The following is a 26,187-nucleotide window of genomic DNA, read 5'->3' as shown; positions in this document are numbered from 1 at the left end:
TAAAGGCAGGTATAGCCAACAGGCCTGTGACAGAGGAAGGTGCCTGCCTGATTCCACCTACAGTGCCCTCTCTTCCCGGCACAAGTCAGAGCCCAATCCATGAACAAGTTCTTGCAGCCTCAAGGATTCTCTCTATCATTTCTGCTCTGCTCTGGTGAGAAAGCAGGCACTGCTCTACCTCTGTACATACTGGGGTACACACACACACCCCGCTCAGATTGTGTGGGAAGCATCAACACAAACGAGACCATCCTCTCAAGGACTCTACAGTGAGGACTCCCAGGACACAACAATCCTGTGAAAGACCATGACTAGTGGTTGTGAGTGACCACAGCGTTCAGGACAAGAACGAAGCTCAATCATTACAAGATCTGTGTGTCCGACACAGGGCGGGGCATTTTATATTATGTTTTCTTTTATTCCTCTCTCCCATGAGTGTGTGGGCATACATGTGTGCAAAGTGTGGAGGCTCTCACATGCATGTGGAGACCGGAGGGTGCCATCAGGAATCTTCCTCTACGGCTCCCCACCTTATCCATCGAACCCAGAGCTCACTCAAGTGGCTAGTCTGGCCAGCCTGCCTGCTCCAGATCCCTGGCTGTATCTCTGAAGTGCTGGAGTCACAGACAGGCCTCCAAGAAAGACCACCTAGCATTTCTGTATGCTTTAGGACTAGAACCCTGATCCTCACGCTTGAGCAGCAGCCGCTGCTCCAGCAACACATTTTCTTATTTGTATTACAACCCTACAAACAGGGAAGAATTTAAATGCCAAAAATTCCCTCCCAGGATGAGTGGTTCAATTTGTTAGAAGAAACTAGTGGAAAAGGCTTCTCCGAGGACCGGCCTGGAGGCCTGGAGTGTGTGGGGGGGGGGCGTCTACTTACTGTCGGCTCTTCGCATCCTCCCCACTGCCTGCGGTCTGCGCCTCCACAGCGCTGTTGAAGCTAGAGATGTTCTCAGCCGAGTAGAGGCCCGTAGGGTTGTTGTACTGGTTTGTGATGATCCGGGGGGCAGTGCTGGGAGCAGGTGAGGCAGTAAATGGCATGGCACTTCGGTTGTGGGCACTTCCTATGTGCAGGACCTCCTGAAGGCAGGGAGCAGAGGAGAAATCAAGGAGGTGTCCACCCTGTACCCCTAGCATGTGCGGTACAGGCCAAAGGCCAGGGAGAACTTGCAGCTAAACTATAGCAGCCCTGGTTCACAGCTAACTTCAGTTGGGGACGGAGGGGTTCAGACAAACGCAACGAGACAGTGAACCATGACCTGAGCGTCCACAGACGCTCACTGCACATCCCACACACACTCAGCCAGCCCCGTCTCTAGTTCTTCCCGAGGCCCGGCAGATCTGATCTCTGGGTACCTCTGGGAGGATAACACTTCATGCCTTAGGCTACCAGAACCCAAGTCAGGGCCGAGGAAGCATCCTTTCAGGACACATTCCAGAGGCATTAGGAAGAGGAGGAGAGGTGGCTTAGGTCATCCCAGAGCTCTCAACGCCAAAAGGTGTGGATAAATTCCCCGGTTGGATCATCAAGGAAAGTAGGTAATAGGAACATGGGAGAAGCAGCTGCTGACTACATAGTCTCAGTCCTTACAAGGAAGGCAGAGGGGTCGGGGGCCTATTGTTCCCTGTGGTAATACACAAGATGGAAGGTTCTAGAAGCTGGGTTAAGGCAGTCCTGTGGAGGGAGGACTTTTGAGTTTCTATGTCCACATTCCAACTACAACCTATTGAGGCATCTGTACAAACACACCAAAGTCCTTGGCAGGGGAAGGGGGAGTCAAGAAAGGGCTTCTCTGTGTAGCCCTGACTGTTCTAGAACTTGCTCTGTAGATTAGGCTGGCCTCAAACTCAGAAATTCACCCCCAAATGCTCGGTTTAAAGACATGCGCCATCACCACCCAGCTGTACTTTTTAAACTAACATTCCTTTATAAAAACTAATCACAGGTTACCTGATGACTCAGTTAGCAAGGTTCTCCCTGCTCCAATGCTCAAGATCAATTCTGGCTTCCAGTGCCGCAAGCATTGTGTAGCCTACTGAACTCAATGTGTTTTCTTAGTTCCCAAAGAAATTCTGATAACCCCTGATTTCTTTCTTAAAAAAATCAAATAACTGGAAAGAGTCCCAGGCCCTCTATTGCTCCTTTTTCCTCCTTTAAAAAAAAAGAAACTCGGGGTTTATTTGGAAACCATTATGAATGAAAACTGTCTAATTCATTATAAATCTAATTTAAAGTAAAAGATGGCACAGACATATTTTTATGATAAAAATTTCTTTTTCGTTATTCCAGTAAATTTTCTCTTCAAGATTTAGATGGTTTAGTAAGATTTAGTTGACTTTGTCTGTGTCTGCACATATAACCAAAAGAGGCTTATATATTTTTTGTTTTTTATTTTATTTTAAGACAGGGTCTTTCTACACAGCCCTGGCCTGTCCTGGAACTCACTGTATAGATCAAGCTGACTTCAAACTCACAGAGATCCACCTGTTTCTGCCACCAAGCCTAGCTACAAATAATCACAAAAGAAGATGGTAAAGAAAAAAAATGGCCATCGTCAAGAACAGTTAAGTAGTCTTATGTACGCCAACTCAAAGGAATTCTGAAATCACCGGCTGTGAAGGCAGCAGCTGGCTTACAGACGAGGCCTGTGCTCTCACCCCGTTGTAGGGCAGCGTGGGCAACATGACAGCATCCAGCATGCATTCTTCTGTCTCTACAGTGATTCTGGGGCAACACAGGGTGCTTATTCTTTAGCCTTGGCTCAAAGTTTCCCTGACACTTAGTGCTTGGCTGTGGGCAAGTTATGCCTCTTGGAGCCCATTTCTCTAAGCTTCCTCGGAAGGACACGGGCGTGACTCGCCAAAAAGCACAGTGCCGGTTCTCGCTAGGGTTGGCCTTTTCTCCCGTAAAAACAAAAATAGTCCTGGTGAGAAGAGAAGTTCATAATCGTGTCGCAAATTCATATTTATTTATTCACTGCCCGCATTTACAGGTCAGAGGACAACTTAGGAGAGTCAGTTCTCACCTCCCATTTTATGGGTCCCAGGTGTCAAACTCTGGTCCTCAGGCAGCCTGGCAGCAGGTGCTATCTCCCCAACCCCCACCCCCACCCCGTTTTCTTTGGTGGGAATGGTGGAGTTTTTTCTTTGGGGTGGCTTTTTCTTTTTTAATTCTTGAGTCTAGCTTTCTAAAGCATCTTTCAAGAATGCATCTGATTTGTACATAAAAGAAACATCTCTACCCCCATGTGGATTCTAGTCTTTCCAGAAGGCAGGCGGATTTAGGGCTTGCCTTTTGGAAAGGATGATGTCATTGTTTGGGCTTTGTATTTATCAGTCTCCAAGGAAACTCAATAATGAGGAAATACAAACTAGGTATGTAACTATGTTGACCTCAGATAAGCTGGGGTGTTGGTTAGCTTTATGTGAGCTAGCAGATCTTTACAATATCCATGAACTCTGTTCTCACTATCCTCTAGCTAAAAAGGCATAGAAATGGAAGATCTGGGAAAATGGGAGGTGGGAAGATTTCTGTACAAATACAGAGAAAAATACACTCAAGCTAACCTTTAGAGTAGCTTGAATGATTATTTTTTAGTCTGAAAATGATCTTCAACATATCAGCATTAAAGAAAAAGTATAAACAAGGTATGAATAATTATCTCAGGAGAAAAGTGGGCATTTTGGACCAAGTTAAACCAAAATATCCCTCGTGTTATGAAACATATGAAAACTTAACACATTAAAAGTTAACATGCACATAAACTTAATAATTCGCTAGACTACCAGAGAAACTGAAATTAATGCTGGCATGATTTAAGTTTGTGTCTACAACTGCCAGTTTGCAAAATAACATTTTATGAAGTTCCTTATAGGGCTTATACAAAATAATAAGCTTGCATCAGTTTCGACACGGCAGATGCAACACGATCCTCAAAAGTTTGATTGCTATTGCATAACAGAGAAAAACTATAACTACATTTCTGGAATTTTAACGGAATAACTTTTAAGAAATAAAGAGTTGCCAGGTGGTGGTGATATACGCCTTTAATCCCAGCACTAAGGAGGTCGAGGCAGATGGATCTCTGTGAGTTTGAGGCCAACCTGGTCTACAGAGTGAGTTCCAGGACAGGCTCCAAAGCTACAGAGAAACTCTCTCTTGAAAAACCAAAAAGAAGAAGGAAAGAAGAAGAAGGAGAAGGAAGGAGGAGGAGGAGGAGGAGGAGGAGGAGGAGGAGGAGGAGGAGGAGGAAAGACTTATAATCAACCACTCAATTTATACACACCAAGGTATAGAATTCAATTTCATCCAATTTCTATACTATACATAAGATAGTTGATTATGTTAATTTTTTATTACTATATAAAAACCTGTGTCTCAAACTTAGAAAAGATTTCCAGCTCCGGACTCACAGGGAAAGAAAGGTTACTAGTAAACGCTAGTGTTTCCTTTTCACTCTGCTCCAGGCCTAACCCTCCTCACCACTGGATGATTCTTTTGTATCTAAAATCTTTAAGAGCAGAGCTAGCACTCAGATACCCTAGTGTCCTACCAACCCTGCTAGCGTCCTACCAACCCTGCGTGCAGAATGACTCTGCCCTCTTCTCTCATTGCCTGTCTTCCAGCTCCTAGCTTCCAGCCCAGCCCAGGCCAGGCCAGGCCCCTGCCCTGGGGTTTTCCAGTCCTTTCCTCCCGCAGTTCCCTTACGGGAAGAACTGAACTTGAGCCAGATCCCAGCACAGACAGTGGAAGGCTCTCCCTGCCACTTGATCCCCAGACCTCCAGTGCAGGAAAAACAAGAGACTAGCTGAACAATGCCCAAGCAGGAAAGCAGCTGCCAGAGGAGGGGCAAAGATAAGCACTTACTTGGGGTTCCGACGCTAAATTCATCTTGTATGGATGCCGTTTCCCCTCCTCGCTCACTAGAGGAGACCAAATTTTCTGTTCAGATCTGCGAGGAATGAACAAAGCTGTTGTTCCCTTCTTTGGTTTTATTTCATTCTGCTTTGCAATGCTGGTGATCAAACTCAACATCTCACACATGTTAAGCAAGGGCTCCAGCACTGAGCACCCTCCCCAGCCCGAAGCTGCTTGCTATCTCATTCATGTTAAATAAAGAATCCATTTCGACCTCTGTGTCTACAGGTTCTGCTTAGATTCAGTCAGATGTAGAGAGACAACTCTGCACTGGTACTGAACATGTACAGATTTTCCCCTTGCCTTTATTCTCTAAACAATATGGTATAGCAGTCATGTGCATAGCACTTACCATAGGTAATCCAGAAATGACTTACAGAATGCAGGAAAACACACATAGAGTATGCACAATATTAAACTGCTTTGTACAGAAGAGACAGGAGTACTCATGAATTTTGATATCTACAACAGTTCTGGGCACTGACCCCCATGGATACCAAGAAACTACTTTACATGGTAAAAGCAAATTAGTAAAACTTCCCCTTTTCCTTGACTTTTCCCCTCTGCACTTGTACCCCACCATCAGACCCAGCCTCTGTTTGTCAGTTAGATGACAGCCATATTGGACGGCTCCTTCATACAGTCTCAAGGGATTTCCAAAGCTGCCTTCTGATCTAGTCTCAGCCTCCCTCAGGATAGTCTGGGGAAATGACACAGCCACCAGACCCCTCTGAGTTGCTCAATCTGCCTCATCCTGCCACCTCCACTCAGGGTGGGACAGACTTCTACTTATCTTGGCTCAGTGTTCTGAGCCTGGACCATATCATAATTATGAATCGAGGATCTCTTTCTTCCTGCCAATCACACAACAATGGTCTTGGTTCAGTTTCTTCATCAGTACTGGGGCTTTTTCTCTCTTCACGGCAAAGAATATTTAAACCTTCTTTGTATTCGTCACAGTAACCATTGACAGACAATTATCAGACACACCTGCACAATTTGTTGGCAAGTGAACGAGAGAAAAAAAAATGAACCTACAAATAAACGCATGAATGACCTGAACATGAATTTGAGGGAGACGGACATGGGCTGAGATAGAACAAGAGACAAGAGCAAAGGGTCAATGTGCTTTTTGAAAGAGTCAGAGTGAAACGGTTCACCTCCCACCAAGGAAGTAGAGCTCCAAAAGGAGGAAAATGGTCTGGCATTTCTCATCATCTCTTGGTCTGTCTACCAACCGCACAGCACAAGTAGGAGGAAAAACGGTCACAAAATGTGCCTTGCAGATGAGAACCTTAGGCAGAACTATACAAGCTAAGGTTAGTAAGCCATTAAATAAAACAGGTTCACACAGCAACAAGAACCTGAACCTGATCCAACAGGAACTAGGAAGCCACTAAAAGCTGAACCAATCACTCCTGACATCTTGGCTTCGTACAGCCACTTCCAAGACCAAGAGAAAGAAGAATGGAAATTCTACCTTAATTACAGCTTCCAAGGTGCTTTCTTCACCTGCCTGTTCAATGCCTGTGCTCCTTTCTTGCGGTGCACCTGAAGTTACACTGGGCACTTTGTCCAAAAGGCTCAGGTCCTTCCCTGCTGCTGTGATCTCACGACACAGTACCCACTATTCAAGGTCCGACAGCATCCTACACCTGAAACTCAGTGGTCCCCAGGAAGACATTTCAGTTCATTCTACCTTAACGGTGTTTTGGCTCACTTTACCTCCTCAGGATTTTCATTAGTTGTATTAGGTCAAGTGGAAATGTGGTAACTTAAGAGAAAGAGACCTAGATGATGAGACATCCCGTGAAAAATCATTAAACGAGCAACCTCAAAGTCAGAAGCCTTCCGGAGTGCTTTCATCACGAACAGTACGAGCTGCGGAAAGCGTCAGGGCTTCTGAGATGGGGGAGAGAGATGCTGTCCACGAATAGCTTCCAGTCTATCAAGCATGAACTGACACTTCCACAGCCTCACCTGGATACTGTGAGGGTCATGTTGTCTGTGCAGCCCTTGATTTTGTTCTGAGCTTCCAAGTGTGTCATATTGCTGGTATCTTCCCCATCGATGGCTGTGATTAAATCGCCAATACATAAGTTAGCTATAGCAGCCTTGCTTCCGGGAGTGACCTGACAACAGAGGGGAGAGCACATTAGATACTATTTGTCTTTAGGAAAACCGATGAGTAAATACCGTCAGGTTAAGTAGTCACTAATAAAGATAAAAGCATGGAAAAAGGAAGGCTTGGCACAGTGGCACACACCTCTAATCCCGGCTCTGGGGAACTTGAAGCAGGAGAAAATTTGAGGCTAGCCTGAGCTACGTAATGAGTTTGAAGACAGTCTGGGATACATAACAAGACCCTGCGAGGATGGAAGAAAGAGAAAGAAAGAGCAGGAAAAGATGGAAGAAAGAGCAGGAAAAGATGGAAGAAAGAGAAAGAAAGTGTGCTAAGATCATAATTTAACCAGCAGCAATCCTTCACGTTTGTACAGTCTGCTACCAGTTGCCAAGTCCTTTCCTGCATGTGACCTCATTGCCCCATTACAAGAACCACCTGTGAGAAAGGAGAACGAACACCAGAACCGGAACTAGAAAACTCTATGACCTAGGATCACCCAACTAGTACATTACTAGCCGTAGAGCCGGCCCACTGCAGACTCAGACATGATACTTAGTATTCTAACCTCAAAGTAAGTCACCAACACAGCTTTTTGGTTTTTTGTTTGTTTGTTTTGTGTGTTTTTTTTATTGATTCTTTGTGGATTTCACACCACACATCCCAATCCCACTTATCTCCCTGTCCCCTCGCATCTGCCCTCTGCCTTTGCAATCTCCCCAAAACAAAATAAATTTAAAAGAAAAACCAGAAATCAAACAAAACAAACAAACAAACAGAAGAGAAGGAGGAAAAAGAATACTCTCACTGTGAGGCTGTAGCGTGGCCCACTGAGTCACACGGTTTATCCTTCAGTCCATACATCTTTACTTGTAGGTGTTCATTGCTACAAGTCATTGGTGGGTTTGAGGTCTCTGGCTTCTGCTACACCCTCGATAATGGGCTTTCCCTGGGACTCCTCTTGGCTATCCTGTTTGTCCAGTGTCAGAGAAATTCTACAGTTTTGGATCTGTAGGTTCACCCCCTTCACAAGCTCCAGCAGTTCACGGATGAGGTGGCTATCAGAGCGGAAGAACTCATAGCCCTAGCTCTGAGCCTGCGTGGTAGCTGAGCTGGTCAGTCTGCCAGCTTTCTCTCATCCTCACGACCCAGGCAAGCTCTCCCGCTCTGCCTCAGCTAGCTCACCCCAGGCAACCTGCAGCAAAGAATGGGACCAGTTCTCCTGCTCTCCGGTCCTCAGGTCTGACTCACTCACACTCACACCACCAGAGCCAGCTCTACTGTTCTGCCCAGGCAAGGTGCGGGGGCCCCCTCTCCTGATTGCTGTTGGGGCAAGCGAGGGAAGGGGGTCAGCTATCGTGCTCTCACCTGTGTCCCTGCCAACAAGGTCAGCTCCAGGGTGCGGCCCAAACAGGGCGCAGGGCCACTCTCCTGCACAACACATGTTTTAAGCTTACACATTTAGAAAACATTGTGTACAGTAACTTCTATTTCTGTACAGTCTTAGCATATGTCATGAACTATAAGCACAGACAAAACTGGAATTTCTCACAGTAACACATTTCAGCAGCATGTTAGTTTCTTTACAATTAGCTTGAGCTATTTTACAGTAAAAAAAGCAAACAATAAAGATAATTTTTAAATATGGTAGCATGGGTTGGCACCAGGAAATCAGCTATGGTTAGGGTCTTTCCCCACAGGTGACTGGTTTTCTACAAGCTGATGCTTCTGAGCCAATAGTTCCAAATGTGTAGACCTCGGAGGCCTGGGGAAGGCCAGTTAGTCACTGTCACGGGTCCTTAAGTCCATCTGCCCACTGAGGATTCCCTGTGGACACAGTAAATGTGCCCCACACAGACCTGCTTTGTGAGTGGACACAGATGCTGGTGTGACGAATGGCACCCACTCTGAAACAGCACCGGCCTCAGACGGACTGCTGTTGGATATTTCTCAGGCAGGATAAACCAAAATACTACTATCATCACACCAGGGCCAGTCCATGACTGTATGATATTCATAGGCCATTCTGGAAGGGAACCCGGGGGCACAATGGTACAGCCCCTAGTGACCACAGGGCTCTGGCTTCCTCTTGGATACGCCATAGCTCCTGGGAGCCAGTAGATGTTGGAAACCACAGGTGGTCTCCAGAGCGGGTTCTTCAAAGTGTCAAATCAGAATACAAGACTATGGCCTAAGCCTCAGTTTTCCACAGCCATGTTCCCAAATAGCCCTCACCAAACAGAAAACACATCCCTCATAGGGCTGCTGGTGTGGGGGCCCTGCCATGGCCCACCCCTCACTGGTACCCTGACCTCACAAAATGAGGGGTTGAGTTAGCCCTTTGAGGTCCCTTCTGGCTTGAGCATGTTCTGGCTTCACCAGGAGAAGAAAAAAAAAAAAAAAAAACCTTGGAATGTGAAGACCTGGAACCAGTACAGAGATCCTGACCTCCTAACCTTCCTCTCCCACTCCCCCATCATGTGTTTACAGAGATCTCTCTCACTAAACAAGAGCTGTGCTCCAGGCAACCAGAGAGTGAGATGTCTGACACCAGTCTTCCTCGGAGGAAACTCACTCTGAGTGACTCAGTGCTGGCCTGGTGTTTGTTCTACCATATACAGCCCACTTTTCCTAAAAGACAATGCAGAGTTTTGCTCTCTTTCTTGTTTTTGCTTGTTTGGTGTTGTGGGAGAATGTCTGATGTATCCCAGGCTGGCCTCAAACTCTCTCTGTAGCCGCTGGCTCACTTTTTAACTGTCCTACCTAAGAATGCCTTTATTTAGGATTGGTAATGGTTCTAACGCGGCAAATTCTATCTCCAAGCACACTAGCTGGAAAACCAGGAGAATAATGCCAGCCAAAGCCACTGATTTATAATAAAATAACAGCATAAAAGAGCAGAGCAGTTCCTTTAGGATACCCCAAACCCTCTAGCAAGGCCCCCCCTCAAGCTACCCCCCCACCAAGCTCCAGCTTCCTCCTCCCTAGGTACTCTTAACTCTGCCTGCCTGACTTTTCTCACCTTTTAAGTCTCTACTTACCTTCTGAGTGTTCCCTGAACACCAATCTATGGCACCTATCACATGACAGTAGGAGTTCAAAATAAATAGTCAATGGATGATTCGAATTAAAATACCCACTGCAGTTAAAGATGTTATCAAGAGCTGGGGAGATCAACCAAGGGTTAAGAGGTCTTTTGGTGTAAACATGAGAGAGAACTTGAACTCAGGTCCCCCAAACCCATGTAAAAGCTGGGTGTGTCCGCCCCCCATAACCCAAAGCTCAGATAGTGGGAGAGAGAGCAGGATTGCTGAGGCTTTCAGGAAGCCAGCTAACTAGAACTGGTGAGCTCCAGGTTCAGTAAGAGACCTTGTCTCTGAGGGCTCAGGGACCTATGTGGAAGAGATGGAAGATCGTAAGAACCAAAGGGCATGATGCTACCAAGGAAACAGTGTCTTCCAGACACAACAGAGATGATATCAGGCCTGCACAGGTTCAAACCAGACAGTCCAACTGTTCCTAACCAGAAACTATCTCCAATTAACAACTGTTCACAAAGAAAAGTCAGCATCTCCAAGGGAGTCACTGGGTATACAAATCACACTTAAAGGCCAACCCCATGTCCAACAGCAGATGCCAATTCAAAATGAACTCAAAGGTATTTTTGGACTTGTGTTTTGCTTTGTTTCTTGTTGGCTTTTTTGTTTCTTTGTTTTTGTCTCATATTGCTTTGTTTGGGCATTTATTTCTTAACCTTACTGGCCTTTTGCTTGTATATTATGGTTTTCAGTTTTGAGTTTTTATGGTGTACTTGTGTGTGTGTGTGTGTGTGTGCATTCCTCCTGCTCTTGGTTTCTTTTCTGTTTGTTTGTTTTCTTTTATTTTCTTTGTTTGTCTTTTTATTTGTCTGTTTTCTTGAGAGAGAAAGATGTAGAACGGGAAGGGTGGGGAGTTGAAGAGTCTGGGAGGAGAGGAGAGAGGATAAACAGTGATCAGAATATATTGTACAAAAAAATAACTTTATTTTAAATTTAAAAAGAAGAGAGAGAGAGTCTGTCTGAAGGGGATGAGGTGGAGAGGGATGGGCCAGATGGGCCAGGCACTGACTACCGCTGTACCCACATGGCCACACACTATTTTACTATTTGAAAGGAATATTTCAAAATAATCAACAATTTTTTTTAAATCAAGTAACCATTTCCCTTAAAATGACTATCTTGAACAGAAAATAAAAGTTTGTTTTTTTTTTTTTTTATGCTTTATGTTGAGTTGCTAAGAAGTCTGGAATTTCCAGCATTTGGTTCAAACTCTTTAGTAGGAGTGGCATTTCTGCAGAGAACATCCCAACAGGCCCCAGACAAGCTAAAACCAGTCCTAGGAGCCCCACACCTGAGTAATTTGGACCTAGCCAGCCTATCCTTCAATCTGATTTCCTTTTCTTTGCCAAAGGAAAGTTTTGAAAATTACAAGAAACGATGAGCAGCTCTGACTCTGATGGAATATTGTTCTTTTATGAGCCATCTCTCTTTTTTTAAAGGGTTGGGGCTGGGGATAGCCCACCCTGCACAAAAGGTAGGCTGCTCTCCTGGCGAGTACAAAACCCTAGGACTGATTCCCAACACCACATAAACTGGACTTGCTATCACTTGGGAGGAGGAGGCAAGAAGATCAGAAAATCAAAGTTATCTTTGGATACACAGTGGGTTTGAAGCCAACTTAGGCTACACGAGACCGTGTTAAAAAAAAAAAAAAAAAAAGATGGAAGGATGGTAGATCAAATAAATCACAGAACTTACCTCACAGAGCCTGTTCAAACCGCATATTTAAAATAAAAATAAGGAGCTCACATAGATGAGAAAGAATATATTAGACAACATTTTAGAAGCAGGACCAGAGAGAAGCTACAAGTGGTTCAAGTTCACATCGCTAAAGGCTTGGTTTTAACACAGAAACCCTTGTAAATTCTACCCTTTTTTGCTTCAGTGCAATACCATGGCGGAGACTGTAAGCCCACTGTCAGAGCTGAAAAGAAGCCCAGAATTTAAGGAGGTGTATTTGCCAGGGCCTTCTGTACAAAGAACGAGAGTGGCACAAAACCCTGTTGGCCAGGTGCCTCCCAGGCATGAGACAACAGCTCCCCTGCTCTGTACTGAGTTGGGGCCCAGAGCCCCGCCCATTATCAAACATACCAATTATAAGACAGAACAGAACAGGGCTGCATGGGAGAAGACCTGGATCCTGCTGCTGGAGGATTCCTGTCCTGAATGAAGGACTCTTTACCACACACTTACTCAACCACAGTGAGCTTCAATTTCAACAGTAGCCACCATTAATGAGAGTGTACTACATGCCAAGTGCAATCTAAGTGGTTAGTAAGGCTTGGTTTATGATCCTTTGGTGGTGCTATCAGGCAGGCAATATCACTTGCATCACTGAAGATGAGGAAATGGAGAAACAAGGGTTAAGCAGCTTGCTCAAGGCGACTCAGCAGGTGAGTAGCAAGCCAGGGCAGGCTCCAGGGTCCGCTACCCCACAATGCCTAGTCTAATTTCTTAGAAGCAGCCATCAAATTCCATCAGAACCAGCTCATGATGGCGTTAACTTCAATTTCTAAAAAAAAAAAAAAAAAAAAAAAAAAATGAAACCCTATACTTCCCTCCAAAAACCCATTAGTTAAGTGGACGTGCCCCCAATTCCCTCAGTCGGGTCTTTCCCCTAGAGATCATGCACCTAGAACATACAACCCTTGCTACAAAAACTAGTGTGGTTTAGGTGCAGCAATTTCTATCAGGGAAAGAAAGCTCTTCTGGTTTCTGTAGCAGTTACTCAAGTTGAGCTCATCCTTGGGTTCGCCCCCAGTCCCAGATGGCCACTCCTTACCTGGAAGCCACCACTCCCACAGACTCTTACACTTTACGTCCATAAGGGGCCTTCAAACTCTGTTAAGATTTTAACTTGAGTTTAAGTAATGCAGACCTGAACTGTGGTGTAGCTCTCCCTACTCTTTCAATGGGGCACATTCACAGAGCCAGCAGCGGCTTAACACGGACCACAAGGAAGAGTTAACCCCCTCCTTGGCACGCCTCATTCTCCCCCATGCTTCCTTTCTCACTCACTCACTCATGGCTCATCCCCATGCATATTCTGAAAAACATCACAGCTTGTAGGTTAAGATATATCTTAGAGAGGCAGGGGGCCAGGACTTGATATCCTGTCATTGGGATTTAGTGCTTCGCTGTGCCTCACTTGTCAGTGGGCCTGACTCGGGAGGCTGCTGCGAGGGTTAATGAGATGACTCAAAACAGAGCAAGCGCCCAGAATTCAAAACATGCGGAGCTCTTCGTGGTGAACTCCTGAAACCACATGCTATGAAAAGGGCCACCAAGGAGCTCACGGTCCCTGGAGAGACAGGCCAGAGATAAATGTTGTGCTCAGAGGTACAGTGCAACCCAAATACTAACAATGGGGGCTGGAGAGATGGCTCGGTGGTTAAGGGTGCTTACTGAACAGCCATGAAGATGGGAGTTTGGATGCCAGCACCCGTGTTACAAGATTGACATGGTCTTGCTTCGAACCTGCAACCCCAGCACTGTGGGGAGGAGAGGAGGTGTAGAGGCAGAAGGATTGCTGGTGCTTGCTGGCTGTCTCCCTGGGATGGAGAGGCATAAGCTCCAGGTTCAGGGAGAGACCCTGCCTCAAAGGAATAAGGTTAGAAGATACTGGATGCCTTCCTCTGCCCTTATACCTGCACATCCATGTGTACACACACACACATGGCTACAGAAATGACTACTAAAAGGTGGTGCTGTTTAAAACCATGAGGTCACAAAAGGAGACATGAAAGAGCAGGCCAAGTCTCAAGAACGCTCTGTGGGCTGCGCAGGTGAAACCCAGGGAGCAAAGGGAGGAGAAGAGGATATGAGACTGGAGATACGGAGAGCAGGCTATGAGAGCCCTGTATTTTATCTGGAAACAGCAATGACCTTCCCACATATATTCACTGTGCTCCCTTACTACGAAGAGACAACCAGACACCATTAGTCGTGCTGAGGGTCAGATGACCTCACTGCACAGATACTTTCTGATCTAGTTAGGGTTACTATTGCTGCGATGAAACACCAAGACTAAAAAAGCAACTTGGGGAGGAAAGGGTTTTATTTGGCTTATACTTCCCCATTGTATAAATCACTGAAGGTAGCTAGGACAGGAACTCAGCCAGGGCAGAAACCTGGAGGCAGGAGCTGATACAGAGGCCACTGAGGGGCTTAGTGGGTTTTTCCCCATGGTTTGCTCAGTCTGCTTTCTTAATGAACTCAGCACTACCATCCCTGAGATGGCACCACCCACAACGGGTTGGGCCTTCTTCCCATCAATCACTAATTAAAAAAATGCCCTGCAGGCTTGCCAGAAACCCAATCTTACGGAGGCATTTTCTTAATTGAAGTTCTCTCTTCTCAGATGACTTTAGCTTGTGTCAAGTTGACATAAAGGTAGCCAGCATACTTTATAATGACGATTCAAACTGGACCCATTACAGAGGTCACTCACTCAACCCCTAGCTCAGCCATTCCTTTAACCTGTGGGTAGCAACATGTTTGGAACTGCCGATCAGATACCCTGCATATCAGATATTTATATTACAACTCATAACTGTAGTAAAATTATAGTTATGGAGTAGTAACTAAATACTTTTCTGGTTGGGGGTCACCACAACATGAGGAACTGTATTAAAGGGTCTCAGCTTTGGGGAGGTTGAGAACCACTGTCTTAAGTGGATCTTTGGAAGGTCCTACCTAAAACCCACATTCACCTAGCAGCTTTAACTTTCTACAATTGAAATTGGAAGCTGAGCCCATCAAGTGAATCTGGTCCACAATCAAAACTGCTTTGTATTAGTTTTAAATTTTAAATCACATACTGATAAATGTACCTAAGCCCATAGATTCTAACTAAGCTTGAGGAAAATCTGGCAATTCTGGGCTTAGATTTCCTTACGGCCACAATCAGCACCAACTGAGGAAATTTGGTCCCTCTAAATGCGAAACACACCACCCACTTAGCCACAAGCCCCACCATGCTCTAACTGCCCCAGCACAGAAACCCAGTTATCAGGACCAGTTGTAATCAGTCCTGCAGAGATTTATCTTACCACTTCACCCTCCAGCCAGCCTCTGGTTGCTACAAATGAGTTTGGAACTGAAAGCTGTGCAAAGCACAATTACCCATCAAAGCCCTTTTTATAATAGTTTGAGGTGGGACTCCATGCTGATGAAGCCCTGGGTTCAATGCCCAGCACCAAAGAAAAGAAATACTTCCTAGATAGGATTAGCAGATACCTTTGTTTACCCAGGTCAGTAACCTATTTCCTCTTAAGCATGGAAAGCACCCCCCATCCTGTTCTCAAGTGTTCCAGCCACCCTGGAGTGACGGGGCACACCTACAATTCCAACACTCATGACACCATATTAAAATTGAAAGCCACTATAGGCTCCAACAGGAACTCCAGGCCAGTCTAGGCCACCAAGGAAGACCTTGTAACAAGAGAAGGAAGAAAAATAAGAGTTCCCTACTAGATGATGAGCTAACTGCTGCCCTATGATAGGTGTCAGAGTTCCAAGCAAGCATTTGTCAGCTGTTTTATATATTCTGAGAAGTTGACTTTCCCCCTCATCCCTTTGAAGAAAAAAAAATCCTCTCTATTCAAATGATTTTCTAACTTTCCCTTTGGTTACTACAAGTCGATTTCCTCAGTGTTACAGAACACCACTCACCTTGCTGCTTGGAGCTGGCTACTTACTAAACCTGGGGCCAGAAATCAACCCAGCTCACCACTAGCTTAGAACTGTATTTGCAAGGATGTGGTACTGATTTCCAACTTCTTAGCTACCAGATACCCTTGGTGGTGGTGGGGGGGGGGGGTGTAAATTATACAAAGAGCCCTACTCCACCTCAAATTAATACAGAATGATCCAGAAAGATTCATGCATTCATTCGTTTTATTTTATTTTGTCCTGGGGGCCAAACCCAGGGCCTCGGGCACGTTAAGCATACATTTTTGTTTTGTTTTGTTTTTTTGTTTTTTTGTTTTTTGAGACAGGGTTTCTCTGTAGCTTTGGAGCCTGTCCTGGAACTCCCTTTGTAGACCAGGCTGGCCTCGAACTCACAGAGATCCGCCTGCCTCTGCCTCCCGAGTGCTGGGATTAAAGGCGTGCGCCACCACCGCCTGGCTTAAGCATACATTCTTACTACTAGGCTACACCCTCAGCCCCTAATCTCTGCCTTTTCCACTTCCTAGCAAAGCCTAATTGACGTTCACTGGGTTTGGAAACTTCAAGGGGGATGTCAACTATTTCTTTCCCCAATACTTTCTTCCTGACTGAAGTTAAATTACTGGACAGACAATAAACATTTAAACCTAAAAGTCCAGCTTCTCAAGAAACATCCTGAAGGACTTACACTCCTGTACATAAATGGCCCTCTGAAGACGCTTCAGTTAGAATAGACTCTTCTCTCTCTCTCTCTCTCTCTCTCTCTCTCTCTCTCTCTCTCTCTCTCTCTCTCTAAAACAGAAGGCAAGAAGGAAAGAAGGGAGGAAAGGAAGGAGGAAGGGACAGAAGAAGAGAGGGCAGGAGGGAGAAAGGGAAGAAGGGGGAGAGAGAGGCAGGGAGGGAAGGAATGGGGTAAGAAAGGAGAGAGAAAAAAGCACTATTAATGCCGATTAACCTCTGAGAAGGAACTAAAGTCGAGTACTATAAAAGACATGTCAGCCCAGAAGTCCAACACACTCAACATGGTTCCCATTTTGCCATGGCCAGAAAACTCACAGCTAAACTCAGTGTGCAATTACAGAAACCAACTGATTTAACATTCCTGAAACACTGCTGCTTCTGCTTCCATGTTCCAAATATTTCGTTAAATCTTAAGTATGTCCTTGTGTTTTAAATATCATTTTTGCGTGCTTTTGGAGTTGTAAATTCCCTTAAGTCCATGTACAACTAAGTGAGAAAGGAAGCATAAATAATGACACATGTCCTGGTAGTACCAACAAAACATGAAATTCAAGTTCCATTGCAATGACGTGTAGACCTTGAAGCACGGTCTCTTGATCTAAAGGCCATGTCAGGGGTTTTAGGCATAAATTTGACAGTCTAAACAGGGGGTGGGGCAACACAGAAGCAGCCTGCCTGCCAGCCACATTAAGTGGTGAATGTGAACTCCTCCCTGGGGCTCTCTTGGCTTGCAGGTTGTGGGTCCAGGCTGCCACCCAGACTCTGAAGCCACATCAAAGTCGCAAACGCTGCACAAGGATACAGAGGTTGGCTGAAACAATGCAGCTTCAGAATGTTCTTGGTTAGTCTATAACCACTTTCTTCAGGAAATGAGGCAATTAAGTAGGCTGGGCACTTGTAGATGAGCTGTGCCCTAACCCAGCTTCCTCCACACACAGTGCAAAATAGAGTTGTCAGTCCGCAGAGGCAGGAGTTCAGAGAGACTTGCTGCTTTCTTGGTCTGAGCAATCACCGCTCTGAAGACAGGAAGTAAAAGGAGCTGCCAATAGAGAGAATACCCTAACTTCTCAGAGAGAGACGTCAATTTGAGAGCATCCAAAAGCCTACAATGAATGTGCATGCTTTAAAGCCGCCCTAACCACCGCCGCCCACGACCAAAATCTGACATTCACTTTTGCAGGCTATTCTGGCCGTTTCTGTTCCTTCACTGATCAAATGAAATTGGCAACGGTATCAATCTCATTAGCTTGTTGGAAAGGCGTTCTTAAAGGGTTCAAAATAGTATCAGGGCTGGAGAGATGACTCATGGATTAAGAGTGGATACTGGTCTTACAGAGGACCAGAATATGGTTCCCAGCACCCGTATTACACAGCTCACAACTGCTTCTGGCTCCAGCAATATGGGGATCCGACACCCTCTTCTGGACTCTGAGGATACTTGCACCCACCCATACTTATACCCCCCCATACACACATAAGTACACATAATTAAAAGTAGAATAAATCTTTGTGGCTGAAGAGATAGTTCAGTGGTTAACAGCACTGGGTGCTCTTCAGATGACCAGAGTTCCCAGCAACCACATGGCAGTTCACAAGCATCTGTAGCTCCAGTTGCAGGGGATTCAGGGGCACCACACACACACACACACACACACACACACACACACACACCACACACAATGCACAGATATACGTGCAGGCAAAGCACCATTCACATAAAATAAAAAAATAATTTTTGAAAGGAAAAACTTAATTACAAAAAAAAAAAATAGCCACCATTAACACTTCTTTAACGGTAAGCTGCATCCTGATGCCTGCTATGGCTTACCAGAGCACTGGGCACCCAGCAGGCACCACCCACCATCACAACTACCTTTGGAGGTAAATACTGTTATTCCCACTGCTCAAACAGCTGCTGAGCTTTCAGGAACTGACCTGCCCGCCCCCACCACCTCTGGACATATAAGAAGAATTGGGCAAGACAGGGTTTAATCCTATACTCAGCTAAAGACAAAAAAAAATGCATTTCCCCAGGATACTGAGCTACCTTTGATTCTTCATGTGTTGTAACAAAATTATGACAGAAAATACAGAACAATGAAGTCTACATGATCCACCATGATACAACAACTGACTCTGAAAATGTAACTTAGAAGAAAAACAGGCTGAAAAGTCTTAGAACCAGACTTTAACAGCGATTGCTCCATGAAGTACAGCTGGGAAGGGCTTTTTCCTTGGCCTTCCCTTACTTTTCCCTTTGACCTTCTGTTGTGAGGGATTTGGGGTGTTTCTTTGCTTTTCTTCAGAGAGGACTTCACACTTATAGCTTGGGCTGGACAAGAACTTACTGTGTAGCTCAAGGTTTTGGACGTGCAGCAATCTTGCCTCAGCATCCTGAGACTCCATGCCTGGCTTCATCATTTATGACAACCACATGTAAACCTACTAAGTGTAACGTACACACGGACCAGAACACAAACTGTCACCCAATGCCTGGTGAATTCTCCCCTCCCCCCCAAAAAAGATGTACTGACGGACGCAGCACCCCATAAAGGAACTGAATGTGAATTTTCAAACCTCATTTGTCACAAACCTTTTGACAAAGATTTGCCCTAATTCTGGCATCTAAGATGCTAGGTCAGTTTTGAACCCTTACTTGCTGAGCCATCTGGCCAGCCCTGTTGTGGGGTTTTGGGTCATGTGACTCAATCAGTAGGCAATGAGAGATGCCTACCTTGCTGTACTCCACAGAACATCAGCAAGATACGGCCTGGAGGGAAGAAGGCAGTTTGGAAGGCAGCCTTAGCTGGGCCCTGACACAGCAACCACTGGGTGCCTTTCCCAGTCCTGATCAGCCCAGGAGGGTACCACCCAAGATGCAATATCTGAAAGCTATTCTCCCTGCTTCATTCCTCATCCAAATTAATCAGCATGGAGCCGGAGAGTTGGCTCAGTAGTTAAGAGCATCTATTGCTCTTGCGGAGGACCTGGGTTGGATTCCCAGTACCCACAGGGTAGCTCATAACCACCTGTCACTCCAGTTCCAGGGGATCCAAACTCTCTTCTGACATTCATGAGTACAAGGCACACACATAGTTCACATATAGGCAAAACACCTATACGATAAAATAAATTAAAATTAATTAATTAAAATTCAAAGAGCAAACAGAACCTAATTTTGAAAAGCAAATTGACCTCCATGGTCAGTATCCTAGAGGTTTGGGAAGGCAGGCTCATGTTTCCACCTCAGGCCATTTTCTCGGATTCCTCTGCCTCCCTTCTTCCCAGGTGGACCTCAATCAGCTGGAAAGGCCAATGCTTCTGGGGTGATTTAGGGCATACGACGCATGCAGGTATGCAGCGCAGGTCCTTTAATGCACATGGGGCAGTGTTAGGCAGGTCTTCCTTTTTATCACCTGATTGATGAGCCCTGCTCTTCCAACCTTTATGACACAACGTAAAACTCTACTTGAATCTAGAAATAACCCTCTTGAAAATCAGAAAAGACCTTCTGGCTACAGAGTAACCATTATTAAGCACCCCCTTAGGGTCCTTGGGCAAAGGACACAAGCACTTACTATAAAACCACAGGCTCTCAGCAAAGGGTTCCCCAGTACTCAAGGGGGAAATAAGTGGCAACTCCAACTAAGAGCATCCCCTTATCACTGGCCCCGCCCCTTCCTGTGTTTTTTCAGTTGTCAGCGTAGTGGCAAGTAATTTCAGCATGGGTGTGGATTCTCTGAAGGTTTCCCTTGAAAGCTACCAGAGGAAATATGAAATAACACAGAGGAGGGAACACACACACACACACACGGTGTGGGGGAGCCACAGGGTTGGAACAGGAACCAACAGAAAAAGATTTCAGAGAGCAGTCAAATACTATGTGGCTTCAGTAGCAGGGAGTCAAAGGCGAGCCTTAAATGAGATACTAGATAGAAAAAAAAACTAGTTTATAGCCATTTATAGTGAGAAATTTGGGCTGTGATAATTAAATTCCTCACAGAAACATAGATGAAGGCACAAAGGTATAATAGAAGACACACACAAAAATACGTATAAAATACTCTATATAAGCCTGTTTAAAAACAGGCAAAATTCAGCATCTAGGGTTTAGGATGCCCAGTTAGTAAATATGAAGAAAAGCACAGAGTGATTACTGGATGTCAGGACAGGGCTACATCACCGAGAACCTATGTGCCACCAATACTGGAGATCCTGATCAGGGTGGGGCTGTACAGGTGCTCATTCTACAGTCAGGGGAATGCAGCTAGAAAAAAGAAATATCTCCAGTGTACACAAGTATGAGCTCTATCCGGCTTCATCGGTTTAGCAAAAGACGGGAGCCAATACCAGAATAATTCATGCAAGAGAAAGCAAACATGGTTATTTAAGTAAGAGGCACTCCTCTCCCTGCCTAATTTTATGGTTTGCTTTGGTGTGGAGACTTCAAGTCTACTTACACAAAAACATGCTAGCAAACTGCCCAGGACACTAAATGTAGCACACACCAGCCAGAAGGGGGGCAGAGCTTACCAATGCTCACACCTCGCCATTATTCACTGTTTACAGAGCACTCTGCGTTCTTCAACTGGTAGCCAAGGGCTACTGTTACCCCACTGCAGTGATAAATGTAAACTCTGGGTGCTCACCTTAGGTACCGCTTGGATAAGAACTAGACGCCAGACCAGCGCCAGATCCCAGGCCACCCAGGCCACGTTCACATCATGACAATCACTTTCTCATTCCCAAGAGCTGAACAGGGGCAATGATAGGATGAAGAAGAAACAAGTGACTTATAGCCATTGTCACAATGACAATGCCTCTGAGTCATTTTCACTTTTCAATGAAAGCACTTGCCAAAGGCATAATAAAGATTAGCTTCCCTTCAGAGCCATATCCTCTCAGGTCTGAGAAGTTTGCATACGCATATGACATGTGCTCAATCAACATGAGTGTGGAGCGTGAAAAAATTCATGGATCGGGTGCAAGGGATGTAGCTCAGTTGGTAGAGTGCTTGCCTAGCATGCATGATGTCTGGACTCAATCCCTGAATTACATAAACCTCCCATGTGCTACATATCCCAGCACTCAGAAAGTGGGAGGCAGCTGGATCAGAAGTTCAAAGTCATCCTTGTCTATACATGGAGTTCAAAACCACCCTGAGATACATGAGAGTCTATCTCAAACAAGGAGGAAGATTAATAAATGCGTGAAGTTCCAAAGCAATGGATTCGGAGTGTTTTCCACCCCACGACATCTTCATTTCTACAATGTGCCGAATGCTTCACTGTGCTATATTCCCAGCTGGTGTTACGACTTTTAGAAGCAGCCAAAATGCCAAGCCAAGACTACCCTTCCAACAGACTGCCAATATAGTTTCCCCTACTTAAAAAGAAAGTTTCTTGGAAGTGGAGAAGCCTTACAGGTTAATTATAGACACAAAGAGTGGGAACAACTGGACTATGAGGTAACCAACTCCGAATGTGCAGAGGCAGTGCCCTTGGTGGGCAAGCATTTGTATCCATCTGCAAGGATACACGAGGCACAGTCAAGTGCAGTCCTGGGCCAGGCTTGGTGTAAGAGCTCCAGACTGGGTAAGGCACAGTTCCCATACTTGAGAACTTTGGCTGGAGGCTGGAAAAAGAGTTCACATCCCCAAAAACAAAAAAAAAAAAATCTCTGGAAGACAAGATGGTCAAGTGGAAGAACTCGGCCTTAAAGCCTTAATCTAGGCTGCCTGTTTATTTGGAGTAGGGTAGTCAAAAGAGCCAGTTGCTGGGCCAGGCCACCTGTGAGAAAGCCTGAACCACACTGCCGCTAGCAGAAAAACCAAGAGGAGGCAGGAACGCTTCCACAGCCCCCATCTAACTCCTTGGGCCGCTAGAAGCTGGGCCATCAGGATCTTTCTCTTCTGTCTCCATCCCAGAACCCCTCTAAGAAAAAGGGGGATATTTACAGACTGGGAAAACAAGTTTAAGGTCAGTCTTAGCCAGCAAATGTACCAAAGAACAGAATGTGGTCCCTCCAGGCTATAGCTGCAGTTTTTCCCCTCTCCATAATCCAAAGATATTTAGTAACACACACACACACACACACACACACACACACACACCTTCTATCTGAAGGGGCTAAAAATGTTGACGAGCAGTGGGAAATAGTCTTTGTTTGTCCCAGATCACACGTCCAAAATGTGGACCTTCAAATACGGAGCTCAGTCTCACAGGGGGTTACATTTCATTTATGGACCACAGGTCTAGCAGCCTGTGATGGTCTTGGGCCCTCCCAGAGATGAGGTCGAGTTAAGAGGTTTTCGAGCCCAACCACCATGCACAAAGTTGGAATTACTCTTCCCAGAAGGAAATGGGCTAATCACAGATAACCTGGAGGGCAGAAAGGTGATCTCACCACCTAAGACAGGGTGAGACTACGAAGATTCATCTGGGGTTACTTTCCAAACTCCAGTTTCCTACGGAAGGCTTTACGGAGCTGAAAACCAGCTACGGGTCAAACCTTAAGGGTGTAAAAGAGTTTCAGTTCTTAGTTACAAGAATCCCACTCGCCTTCCTGAGAACTCCTCTGTACTCGCATTCACCTTCTAGGATTCTCTGCTGTTTCCAATCAGTTCTCCCGGCTCTTCCACGGTGAAGAGCAGGGCGTGCCAACTCCCAGCGCGCGGGGTCTGCGGAGCTCCAATCTCCACGGGCACAAAGAGCGTCTGCGTGCCGGCAGCGCCACGCTTCCGGGGCGCAGGAAAAAAAACTGTCGTTGGCCTTGGCACGGCACGCACGGAACCCGCTTGTCCCGGAGCGAAGTGGCGGGGAAGGGGGCGGTGGATGGCACCGAGCGCTCAGCGCACCGCACATCTTGTACCCACCGCCGCGATCGCCGCGGGGCTCCAACCACCCCGACTCCCCTCCGCAAGCAGCGCGCCGCCACCCTACGGAAGCGCCCCGTTCCCACGCGCGTCCCAAGACACTCTTACCCGGGAAATGGCGAGAGGTTGCTCGAAGTCCTTGCCGCCCACGAGGCGGAAACCCCAGGGTCCCGAGCCCTGGAGGACAATCTGCTGGGTGGTCATGGCTAGGCACAGTCGGAGGGGGACAGACGGGCAAGGCACAGAACAGCACGGCGCGCAGGGCTCCCAGAGCAGCTGTCTGAGAAAGAGCGCGCGGCGCGGGTTGTGAGATCCTGGGGCGGGCGGGACCCGAGCGAGGGCGGGGACAGATCCGCCCCTGGCCGTTTCGCTGCAGCCCCGCCCGGCCTGCGCCTCCACTCCCAGCACCTCGCCAGACTCAGGTCGGTGGGTTGGGTTCTGCGGCTCCACCCAGCAGCCCCGCGTCTCCTCCCGCACCTCCTCCGCCCTACCCACAACCGCCCTGCCTCTCCCAGCCCAGAGGGCGCGATGGTGAGACGGGAACCGTGTCCCTACCCACAGGGGACCCTACACAACCACGCAGTGTGTTTTGCAAAATCCGAAAAGTGCTGAGCTAAGTCAACAGTCGTTTTCACTTTTGCTTTTGGGAAAAGGTAGAGGGGTGGGAACCGGTAGATAGGTTTAAGAGGCGTTTTCAGGTGACCTCACGTGACGTTGTTATAAAGAAGGCTCTCTAGTCTTTTTAGAGATGGAGTAATTGAGGCTGGCTGTGGTTAAAAAAGACACCCCTACGGCTACACAACAGTTTGGGGTTGCTACTGACTCACTTCCAGGCTCCTTAGGCCACGCTGGAAGTTTTCCAATGCTGATAAGACTGTAACAGGAGAGGGGGGTTATAATCAGTCTCAACAACTTTCTCAGAAACCTTCCCCCCCCCCGGGGGGGCGGTGGAATTGGAGGCAGGTTCTGATCTTCCCACAGTTTAATTCTGAAGTCCTGGGTGGGCCAATGCCTGGAAAGCGGTGAGTAAACACTCCTGGGTCCTTAGCTTCCTAACCATTTCTCTTGTGAACTATCCCAGAAGCGCATTCTCAAACGAGACTAAACCACAGTTCCTGTTGTTCACCGAGCGCTTGTTCACGCTAAGTAAAAACCCAAACTTCCAGAATGACTTCAATCTGTTGTGATCTGTCTCCTCCAACCTTGGTCACACAGGCCTCCTACTCAAAGCCTTGCCACCAGGCCTTCAGCAGGGCTACCCTTCCCCCAGAAATGCCCCCCTTTTTTTTGTACAGATATCATCTTCTTAATAAGGCCATTTCTGAGAGCCATTTAAACATCCTCTGTCTACCCTGCCTTAGTTTTCTTCCTGTCACTGTCTAATCTACTTGTTTGTTTGTTCCACTCGCATTCCTAAGCACTAGTTTCAAGACCGGAAGGGTTTTTATCGGGCAAACTGCGTGCGGCACTGCTGTGTTCCCCGGCTAGAACCACGACTTGATGGATGGCCAACTTCAGGACCACTGATTCCCTCTGGACACCACACTTTTCCTGGTTCCCATTCTTTCTGAAAGCTGGACCCAGGCTGAATGAATTTGTAAAATAAACGGCTCCCCGTGTTCTTGTCATTCAGGCCATCCTTCTGTGGAGCTCTGCGCACAAACTTACACAGGAAAGGATCATCTGGTCTCTCACCCGGCACAACCGCCTATGTTCGGGAAGAGCTTGCTCATTCTCACGAATCAAGTTCTTCCCTGCTTTCTAGATCAGATATTCTTAAGTGTTTTCCATTTTCAACTCCTTTTCACCCAGAAAAAAAAAATTTACCCCAAGTATAAAGGAATATATAATAGGTGTATGCACCATTTACTGAAAAGCATAACCCCATTTATTTTAAATTAGGACAATGATTCTGTCAATAAAGTGTTTGACTTATATATGTGAGAACCTGAATTTGATCCCCAGAACTCATGTGAAAGGTTGCGTTCAGTGACACTCTGAAATCCTAGTCACTGCAGGATGGGTGGTAGGAATGGACTCCCTGAAGCCCCCCCCACTAGTCTAGTCTGCTAGGTGAAGTTTCAGGCCAATGAAAACCTGTCTCAGACAAAATGTGGAAGGCACCTGAGGAATGACACCAAAGTTATCCTCTGACCTCCACATGTATGCTCATACATGTGCATACATACTGCACCCACACATATATATCCCCACACAGGAACAGACACACACAAAAATCTTTTAAAGCTATTCTTTAGTATACACACAATTTTACTACTTATTAATGACAAAAACGAATTTACCTGTTACCTATGAGACAGATGTGCTTAAAGAATTAAGCCCCTGCTGAACATCCGATAGGATAGGACGTAGGGTAGCTTCATCATTTTCCGAAGTTGATTGATTTTTTGATTTTATAATTGTTAGGGTCAAGAATGCCACATTGCATCATGGCACTGGACAAAATGACAGGAATGTGTGTCTTGGGACACTTAAGCAATTGTTGGGGATTCTGTCCTAATCCCAATCTAACATTAATTGCACAATTTTTTATGAAACTCAAATCAACCACTCAAACAGCAATTTATTATGATTTTTATATGGGGTGTGTGTGTGTGTGTGTGATGTACATATCACAACTTGTCTGTGGAGATCGTAAGACAATTTATGGGAGTCCATTCTCTCCTTCCCCTTGTAGATTTTGGGGTTCAAACTCAGTGGTTAGGTGTGGTGACAAAAGCCTAATCTACCCAATGGA

General features: G+C 46.1%; 1 protein-coding gene across 1 annotated transcript in view; it reads right to left on the bottom strand.

Moving 5' to 3' along the window:
* The window catches only part of Pdlim1 (PDZ and LIM domain 1), a 42,956-nt gene extending 19,201 nt beyond the window's left edge, over positions 1-23,755 (bottom strand). The window contains exons 1-4 of the mRNA XM_057778565.1: positions 23,538-23,755; positions 6,905-7,056; positions 4,874-4,958; positions 887-1,086 (exon numbers count right to left, since the gene is read on the bottom strand). Of these exons, the coding sequence (XP_057634548.1) occupies positions 887-1,086; positions 4,874-4,958; positions 6,905-7,056; positions 23,538-23,633 (533 nt within the window). The 5' untranslated portion in view covers positions 23,634-23,755. The remainder of the gene's footprint in view (positions 1-886; positions 1,087-4,873; positions 4,959-6,904; positions 7,057-23,537) is intronic.
* Between the last annotated feature and the right edge of the window lie 2,432 nt (positions 23,756-26,187).

Source organism: Chionomys nivalis, chromosome 8 (assembly GCF_950005125.1).
Source record: "Chionomys nivalis chromosome 8, mChiNiv1.1, whole genome shotgun sequence".
Lineage (NCBI taxonomy): Eukaryota > Metazoa > Chordata > Mammalia > Rodentia > Cricetidae > Chionomys > Chionomys nivalis.
Note: the sequence above shows the minus strand (reverse complement) of the source record. Positions and strands in the feature narration are given on the sequence as shown.